At 40.5% G+C, this 10063-nt stretch overlaps 1 protein-coding gene across 1 annotated transcript in view; it reads left to right on the plus strand.

The window, feature by feature from the left end:
• LOC109469132 (lymphocyte-specific helicase-like) overlaps positions 1-9835 on the plus strand; it is a 20504-nt gene extending 10669 nt beyond the window's left edge. Inside the window, exons 10-19 of the mRNA XM_019767527.1 lie at positions 504-606; positions 1221-1382; positions 1975-2129; positions 2804-2930; positions 4149-4241; positions 4667-4786; positions 6065-6181; positions 7370-7529; positions 7950-8121; positions 8619-9835. Coding sequence (XP_019623086.1) covers positions 504-606; positions 1221-1382; positions 1975-2129; positions 2804-2930; positions 4149-4241; positions 4667-4786; positions 6065-6181; positions 7370-7529; positions 7950-8121; positions 8619-8763 — 1354 coding nt within the window. The 3' untranslated portion in view covers positions 8764-9835. The remainder of the gene's footprint in view (positions 1-503; positions 607-1220; positions 1383-1974; positions 2130-2803; positions 2931-4148; positions 4242-4666; positions 4787-6064; positions 6182-7369; positions 7530-7949; positions 8122-8618) is intronic.
• Positions 9836-10063: the final 228 nt, after the last annotated feature.

Below are 10063 nucleotides of genomic sequence, written 5' to 3' on the forward strand. Positions count from 1 at the left end.
CCATAGAAAATAAAAGTACACACAGAAAAAAACAAGTACCCATAGAAAATAAAAGTAACCCATAGAAAATACAAAGTACCCATAGAAAATAAAAGTAACCCATAAAAAAACAAGTACCCATAGAAAATAAAAGTAACCCATAGAAAATACAAAGTACCCATAGAAAATACAAAGTAACCCATAGAAAATACAAAGTACCCATAGAAAATAAAAGTACACACAGAAAAAAACAAGTACCCATAGAAAATAAAAGTAACCCATAGAAAATACAAAGTACCCATAGAAAATACAAAGTACCCATAGAAAATACAAAGTACCCATAGAAAATACAAAGTACCCATAGAAAATAAAAGTGGAATAAAAAATACTAAGTGTACTTATGGGCCTTCGTACTGTAGACACATGTAGTGTTAGTATGACATGTATGTGTATTGAGCAGAGATACGTTTACTGCAGTACTGACCAGTTCTGCATGGTGGTGTTGTTGTGCTTGCCTCCTGCAGTTTTGAGGAGTGGTTTGACTTCACGTCCATCGGTGAGGAGGGGGGAGAGGAGAAGATCGTGGAACAGGAAGAGGAGAAGAATGTACTGGGCATGCTCCATCAGGTAAGAACACAGACATAAACAAGGCCAGTTAACAACTAGTAACTTAGTTGAAAAAGACCTTTACATGCTACGCAAAGAAGCAAATTTTAATTATTCCCAAAATATGATTATGATGAAAACACTACAGTCTTAGAAATACTGCCCATGGAAAAGCAATCTTCAAACACTTGTAATAATGCAACTTTTAAGGTCAGTTATGCTCATGTACCGTGTTGGAGTATTTTACAATATTTTTGAAAATCTGAAAGTTACTAAAACTTTTCTGGGGTGTCATTTCACATGGTAAAGCTTTTTTTACTTCAACTGATACATAATATGAGCACAGTGTTGTCTTGCAACCCTCTTTCCAATGTGCCTTTGCTTATTTTTTACTTTTCACATCCTTTGTATGACCACTAGAGTTGTGAAAAGATGTCCCCATCCTACTCTGCAAAGACACAGACAGATTGATTTACTTCCATTTCCAACATTGTCAAATGCACCACACTTTTCCTTGCTACAGAAGAAGTTTTGAATAAGAATAAGATATTTTATCTTCACATCCTTTGACCACTAAATTTGGTTCCAAGTTCCCCCATCCTACTCTGCGAAAACACAAATTGGTTTACTTCCAGGTCCTGACGCCCTTCGTGCTGCGTCGTCTGAAGACTGATGTGGACCTGAACATCCCGCCCAAGAAAGAACTCCTGGTGTACGCCCCCCTCACCTCTCATCAGCAGACCTTCTACAAGGCCACCATGGACAGGACCATCATCGCCATGCTCAAAGACAAGGACGTAAGGCTTGTTCTACTTTTTTTACTTTGGCAACGACCTTCATTTTTTTGAAGATTTTAATGCCTTTGGCTTGAACCGCTATCTGTAATTGTACCTTTACTAGACCTTGTTCAGAAGTACCCTGTGCAGTTTTTCTGTAAATGGCTAGGTGGTGCATAGATTTAAAGCAAAGCATGTTGTGACATCCCTTTCAAACCATTATTTACTTTTGTGCTTTGTACGAAGTACACATGTTGAATTGGGGCCTATTATATCTGTAAATTTTATTTGCAACAAACTTAAGAATTTTATTCAGCCAAAGTCTGACTGGTTTAAATATATGTGAATGCCTGACATGTATATATCACACTAATGTATGTTTGGGACCACACTTGTTTGGGGGAACACATCTATAGCAGCAACACCTGTGCTGTGCAATGTGAACCAGTCAGAATCGCTCTGAGGAAGGTGACAGACAGTGACAGAAATGTCGGCTGAATAAACACAGACTTGGTTGTGTAAAAAAAAGTTCCTTTATTCAGTCACTTACCAACCTGATGAAACTATTCACGGATGAGAAAAACTGAGTTGAAACTAATGCTTGCACTTGCAGGAGAAGCCCTTGGAGCTGTCGGAGAAGGGCCGGCCCAAGAGACGGGCGGCGAAGAAGGTGGACTACCAGCTGATGATGGAGGATGAGAGGGATGACGGGCAGTCAGAGGAGGGCATGCTGGAGTGGGTGGAGAAAGTCGCAGAGGCTTACAAAAGGTAACTGTTTTTATCACTGGATTAATCAAAATTTTTTTGGACAGTTTGCTCAAGGCAAGGCCAAAATACCACTTGCATACACTGAACTAAGTTGGTGGATGTTGCTTTTGAAGGCTTGTAGGTCATGTTTGGGAAGGAAACTCTTTTGTCAAGAAGAGAGTTTGATAGTTTTGCAGTCCATAGAAAGAAGCTGTTGCTGTGAAAGGGCTTGATGGGTATTTGGGCAGTATAATGTTCAAAAATTAATTCTTTCCTAGAACTATCGCAGAGTGGAACTCGCTGTCACCAAGTACAGTAGGGGTATTATCATTAGATAGCTTTAAACAATGTTTAGAGCTAGATGTTCAAGGGTTAAAGTCAATCGGTGTACTGTAGTCAGCTGCCGCCGCACCGCGTGCCTGCAAAGCTGTTGTGTTACGCTGAAGGGCGGACAGTGTTTATACCGGCTATACTGATATAGATACAGATAATGATGTGAGCTGGAAGAGAACTTGTGGTATGCTGAAAAGCTCTCAGTCACAACAGACACAGTTATTGCCATCAATGCAACAATCGTGGGCCAGGATGTGTGCAGACAGCTTGTGTAAAAAGAAAGCAGTTCTTCTTGGAATTTGCTTGTTATTTCAGTTATTTCTCTGGTTTTGAAGTTAATTTATTTGAGTTTCTGTCCACAGGGAGGTTGTAGAGGCTGGTCCAAAGACTGCTCAGCTGAACCTGAACCTGAAGAACATCATGATGCAACTCAGGAAGATCTGTAACCACCCCTACCTCATAGAGTACCCACTGGACCCTGCCACCCAGGTATATACTGTACTGTCCCTGTGTAACCACCCCTACCTTATAGAGTACCCACTGGACCCTGCCACCCAGGTATATACTGTACTGTCCCTGTGTAACCACCCCTACCTCATAGAGTACCCACTGGACCCTGCCACCCAGGTATATACTGTACTGTCCCTGTGTAACCACCCCTACCTCATAGAGTACCCACTGGACCCTGCCACCCAGGTATATACTGTACTGTCCCTGTGTAACCACCCCTACCTCATAGAGTACCCACTGGACCCTGCTACCCAGGTACTGTATCATCCTCGTACAGGGCTTGAAATGCATGTACCCCCTGCATATGCAGGGGATATCTCTTGACTTGGACATGCTAGAGTCACAAAATTTGAAAAATTATGTACAGTAGCTCTTGTTCCGGGGAAGAAGTGACGTGAGTTTGGGCCCCCTAGCCACTTGCTTTAGAACTGCAGGGGCATTTGTTTAATAATATTCAAAAGAGGATAACCTAAGAACCGGTTAAAGAGTCATAAAGATTACTGTAAATCTTGAAATGATCGTGGTGGTTTTATTTTCGCGGTATTCACGATGACCGCTCCATCGCGAAGTCATGAGATCGCGAATGTGATCTGTTTTATGAAGTACAACAGCTGGAAAACCAGTCTTTTGGCGCCTAGCCCTCATGGGCATGAATGTGCAAATACTAGTGAACAACATCGGCTGCGATGGTGACAGTGGAATGCACACCTGGCACGGACGTTTGTTTACTGGTAAACCCAGATGAAATTACACAATGCACTTGCTTTACTATAAACACGCTGTTTGATCCTTCTTCTCCGATGTTTCCACAACAAGAACTGCGCTGTCCTGCATTTCAAATGAGACAAGACAAAAGTGGAAGACATGCATCGATAGCGGCATACAGGCCAAAATTGTGTACCATACAATATACTGTATATATAATACAATGCCACAATAAGAGGCATATTTCAACCAAGTGTAAAGGCACTGACGCCACTGTAAATGTACTCCCGTGCTTAGGTATTGTTTCAACCGTGAACTTTAAACATCGCAAAATAATTATTTCCTTTCCTAACGCGAAATTTATCCCCTGCGAACATAACTGAACTTACAGTAACATCATTTGGGGAAGGTATGAGGTCGTGGAACTTTAGTGTGAATACATTTGTCAAAATCCTTGTGTCATGGAGTTTTTTTATGTGCCCCTCCCCCCAGGACTTCCTGGTAGATGAGAGACTAGTGGAGAGCAGTGGGAAGTTGTTACTGTTGGACAAGATGCTGCCCATGCTACAGAAGGAGGGTCACAAGGTAGGGCTGAAACTACTTCTTATATGATCATTGCTACTTACCCAACACATTTCTCAGAGAGCATTAAATGAGACTCTAGAACACACTTGGTATGAAGACATTCTGATGCCAGTGGTACACAAAAAAATTCTATTTGTTTGTTTCAAACAAAAAGGTAGCAAAGTTCTTTCTTTCTATGACAAAAACTTGTCTAATAATCATCTCTACAAAGCTGCATGTTTAGCATCATTTGCAGTGGGTCAACTTTGCTATGAAAAATTGTACTTTTTTTGTTACAGGAAATTGTTTAATGTGCCACTCGCAGGCTTCAATTTGTTTATTTTATCATTAGGAATTGTCTAAAAAGAGTAAAGAATTATTCCAAGCTTTTGTCCCAAGTAACTACCTGAATGTTTTCTAAGACATCTTCTGTGCCTTCTTGTCAGGTCCTGATCTTCTCCCAGATGACTAAGATGATGGATGTACTGGAGGACTTCTGTCTGTACCGCCAACACAAGTACTGCCGGCTGGACGGTACCATGGCCTACCCCGACAGACAGGAACAGGTACTACCTACAGCCACTACTATAAATCTATACATTAATTTTGCAGTTGCGGGGAAAGGTATTTTTGTTGGTGGTTGAAAGAGTTTTGTGTTGCAGTGGTAATAAGTTGGAGATGCATATTAATGGGTTCACCACACCACGAAGTGGTGGTGAACCCATATTGCTTTTTCTGATGTTTCTTCTCCTTCTTCTTCTTCTTCTCCTGCCATTTTTTAAATGGATTCAGCTTCTTCATTTTAGGGCCTAAGGTCCTGAAATTTGGTATGGAGGTACAGTGGGCAAATACCCCTAGGCGTTTTTAAAATTTTTGTGATACAGGCTTTTAGAATGGTTTTATTTGAGTTTTTTGGCTGTGTTATAGCAAATGTATTACTGTGATAGTGGGTAGTGTTTACCACGTCTGGGCATGAGTCATCACAATGGAATGCAGGGCATCAACCAATAGGCATGCAGCTTTCCTCTATACTTCTTGCTGATTGGCTGTTGGGATTTAACTTGATTAACACCTGCACAGAGCATTTCCACCTGCACAGAGCATTTCTTGCTGATTGGCTGTTGGGATTTAACTTGATTAACACCTGCACAGAGCATTTCCATACTGACAGTATGTCTTTATTCAAGTGTTTTGGTAGGTATTTCAAGCTTTTCTGCTCCAGCATTGGAATGCGGGGCATGAACGTTTTTTTTTTTTTGAAAATCAACAGTTTGCATTATGCAATTAAAAATCCTAACCAATAAAGTAGGGAATAGCTATCCAACTGTTGTTTTAGTTGTATGTTACTTCATATTATAGTTATATCAATGTAAATCATTGTTTTCCCTTGTGTTTCTCATTCTTTCCCTGCCATGTCGTAAAATGTGGTGAACCCATCGCTGTATTTGCTCCAAAGCAAATATTGGCCTTTCTAGTTACAGTGTTATATTTTGTATGATTTTACGGTGGAGAGGTGGCAACTGGGAAAATTAAACCTTTGCAAACATTTAACGATTTACAGTACCTGCCTTATAGCTTTGTTCCACAGAACTCAATGTGTAATAGAAGTGAAAGTTTTCTCAGGAAGTATATTTCTAATGTTAATTTTGAATGGCTGACATTCATCCTGGCCAGTAAAGATAAATACATGTATGTACGAAAACACATCTGATTTTGAAAAAGTTTATCACTTTAATTGCTGCTAATTTTCACAGGACTAGATGGTTGTACCACAATTATGTTTCAAGAAAAAAAAGAAGGGAAAAAGTTGCTGACTAAGTCCTTGTTCCATTGTCCCTTTCAAGATCGACACGTTCAACAGGGACCCTGAGTACTTTGTGTTCCTCCTGAGTACACGTGCCGGTGGGCTGGGCATCAACCTGACTGCTGCAGACACTGTCATTATCTACGACTCTGACTGGGTAAGTGTGGCATGGTGGTGTAGAGAAGTACTGTAAGTCTACAAATTTCCGCGGTATATTTAGATTCGCGGAATTCGCGGGGACCTTTGTACCGCGAATCTATTTCCCCGCGGATATGTTTTGCGTAAGTGTGCCCCCCTCCCCACATGCATTCACGACGGTATTAAAGCGCCAAACACACGCGATTCACAAATCACTGCAAATCAACTTTATTCTTAGCAAATGTTGAGTACCAAAATTTTTTAAAGTTATACTGATGTCAAAAAATTATAATATTATCACCGAATCGCGATACTGCGGCAATGGCCGTGTCAACCGTGTACCGCCGAAAAAAATCTATGCCTGTGGCAGAGCGCCGGCCATGCGCGCCCGGGCGCTTGAAAATTGCGGGAACATCGGGCATATCTACAAGTATTTTTATGAAAAATATAACGGCTGGTACCTGGGAAATGTTAGTTGGAAAACTTTAGGGGAAACTTTAGGCCCCGCGAATCTAAAGAGACTTACAGTACTCTAGCCTTATCTATCACAGAAACTCTGAGGTTTGAGAGAAAAATTTTTAAACCAATCCGTCAACCTTGACAGACAAAATTGACAAATATCTTGGGTAAAAGTATGAAAACTTCCAGATGACTGTCAACAACCTCTGTCAACCCCATGTCACACAATGAGCAACTGGATTTACTAATACTGTAAACTGGGAAACTTTCATGGTCGTTTCATTTTGTGGTAGAAGGGAAAAGGAGGTTTTCACTACAGTTGTAACAATTCTGTAGTAGTTATGAAGAGAAGGCTTAGAAAGGGCTGATGATTGAATAGTAAATTTTAAAAAGAATTATGGACAAAGGGCTATAATGATGTTTGTAAAATGTTCATGATAGGTAATTATGTTTACCGAAGGAAAACATCTTGTTTTTGCTACGTTTTTATTCTTTCGTTCCAAACACTGACCTCTGACCTGGCCAATGACCTGATTTGTTGATGTCTCTCACCATGGTAACTGGTGTTGGTTTACATAATGTTGCAATTTTATGGTACAGGGATTTAAACACATTCATATATATGGTCAGACAGGAGTATGATTAAGAATATTAACCAAGCAGACCATATGCGAAGGTAAACATTATGCATTTGCTTTGCGAATGTTACCTGTCTAGTTAAATGAATGTATTCTATTTTTCCCTGTAGAATCCCCAGTGTGACCTGCAGGCGCAGGACCGGTGTCACAGGATCGGCCAGACCCGCCCGGTGGTCGTGTACCGCCTGGTCACCGCTAACACCATCGACCAGAAGATCGTAGAGCGGGCAGCCGGCAAGAGGAAGCTGGAGAAGATGGTCATGCACAAAGGTAGGGCGATAGGTCGATGTTAGGGCCTAGGAAAAAAATTTTGTTTCCTGTTTCCCGACCGACCCTAGAAAAACCTGCCGTCCTTAAGTTTTTTTGTGTGTGTGAACCCCTGCAAGAGACATAATTTATTTGAGCCGATGAACCTTTCCTACCTCCATGATTTGACACCTGAGTGATAAAATACTGTACAATCAGTTTTTTTGCGAGACCACAAGACTAGGTTGGGACTTGAGTAGCTCTTCTGGCCTCCCCTGTCTCCTTGCAAAGTAGGGGGCGTACTGTGACAGTAGACGTAAAAAATTTGGAGGTATGTGTTTGAAACCTTTCAAACAGTCACTGATTGATGAATATTGTTTCTTTTAACTGTTAAACCATACGTGACTGATGAACCTCTTCAACAATCCTGTCCTGCTCTTGCAGGGAAGTTCAAAGGCGGAGAGTCGGGGACGAAGAAGTCACAGTCTCTCATCGACCCTCACGAGCTGCTGGAGCTGCTGAAGTCACGTGACCATGACGTGGTGAGGGACTGTAACGACGTCATCTCCACCACGGCCCTGCGGACACTACTGGACAGGTCCGACCTGCTAGCCAGGTACTGGACATTCTGTTGTTTTGGGGGGAGACCTGATTTTGATGTAGAAGGAGCAAGAAGGTTTTTGCAAGTTAGCTGTTGACACATTCCTGTAGTACAGTAGTAATCCAAATTGTCATGAATTTGCAACGGATAGGTCATTGCGAATAAAAGTGAAAAAAATCACTGCAAACACGTCAAGATAATCTGTGCTTCCACAGAAGCTTTCATTGTTCTGAAGACAAAATGTTAAAGCCAGTAGATTTTGGGTGAACATGTAGCTGAAACAAACCATGTTCATGTTGCTGGCAGAAGTTCGATCTTGTCACAAATCATGGATGAATGAAACTCCTCAGTCCTATTTGTGATTGATTGATCTGTAATTTTGTGGTGATAGATTTTGGAAATAGTCAATATAACCTGCCCCAGACATTTCTTCATAGCCCCTTTCAACCTCAAATAGACTAATGTGAAATGTCCTTGCAGAAATCAATGATAAACATTTTGTTGTGTTTCAGATATTTGGAGAACAAGGAGGAAGTGGAGAAACAGAAGAAGGGGAAGAGAAAGGTCAACCCCAAGGTCGCCCAGGAGGTGCCGGGGTTGTTCAAGGTCATTGAGGAGGACACAGAAGGAACAGAACTCAAGATCTTCAGTAACTAGGACACAAGGGCCAACACACCATCCTACTAGTCATAGCCTTTAACCTGGTAGTGCCTTTAAGAAGCACTAACATAAGTGGTACTGATAATCTATTTAAGGTACTAAGGTCTGCTAGTCAAACTCCTTTTTAGGGCTTTTCTACATTTTTAAGAAATCTGGCAAGTTTTCGAAAAGATTTTCTATTGTGCATTTCCATCTTTGTAAAACTTTCCGTGGGCATACATGTACATTGACAGAAACCCTGGCTGTACTGAAAATATGGGACCAATTTTTTGTTTTTCAAGTTGTCCTTTGAAATTTATCAAACTTTTTGTCCATAAACTGTCCAGAAAGAAAAGACTTAACACTAGGTATGGAACACCAAGACTTACAGGTGTTCAGACCGTTTTTTTTTACAATGGTGCTTGTATTAACAAAAGGTCTATTTCAAAGAAGTGTAGTAATATTGTTTATTGTTCATATGTTTGTTTATTCAGCCTGTTCTGTTTTATGACAATATACATTGTGTAGATGTAGTGAAGATTTAGTTATGTTCTTAGTTTGTTATCTGTATGATATTTATTTGGCAGGTAGTTATTAATAGTAGAACCTAGCAGAGAAAATATGAAAAATATCCTAACATCTAACCATACAAAGATAAGTCAAATGGATGCAAAGTCACGAATTTGTGTCATTTCTTTCACTGTACATGAGTGTACTCTCTAGTGCTATCTGTCAGCTCTTGCAAAAATATTCAAACGTTACAAAACCTACTTTGAAGTCTGTTATGATGCTGATTTGGAGGAAAATGTTCAGTTATTACTTTTTCTGAAGCAGTCCAATGGAAAGGGAAGTCCCTGGTAGCATTTGTACCCTGCATTTGTACCATGTGGTGCAAATTTTTTAGACCATCCATATGTTTCATATGGTATGAAAGCAAAGTACTGATGTATTTCTTCCCAAAGCACACATCTCTACAGCGTTCTAGTTCTTTGTTCTATGTTCACCTTTGTTATTATAGGTACGCACAAGACTTTAACAAACGTGGCAATTTTAAGAGACATAAGCTTAAATAAAACACTTGTTTTAAGGTCCTGGACTTCTTTGTGCAGTTCTTCTAGTAACATTTATTACGTTTTTACTAGGATGAACTCTACATTTTATTGATACATACTAAAGTGTCACTAAGGTTACATGTACATGTACATTGTATATCGCACATTGCGGCTGACAGCAGCTGCACTTGCAGTTACAACTATTTTCGCAAGATGGCGCTGCTGTACGTGGTGATTATTGCTCGGCAGTGCATGTTTGAAGTCGC

The sequence above is a fragment of the Branchiostoma belcheri genome, unplaced genomic scaffold, assembly GCF_001625305.1.
Source record: "Branchiostoma belcheri isolate BF01 breed outbred unplaced genomic scaffold, Haploidv18h27 scaffold20, whole genome shotgun sequence".
Taxonomy (NCBI): domain Eukaryota; kingdom Metazoa; phylum Chordata; class Leptocardii; order Amphioxiformes; family Branchiostomatidae; genus Branchiostoma; species Branchiostoma belcheri.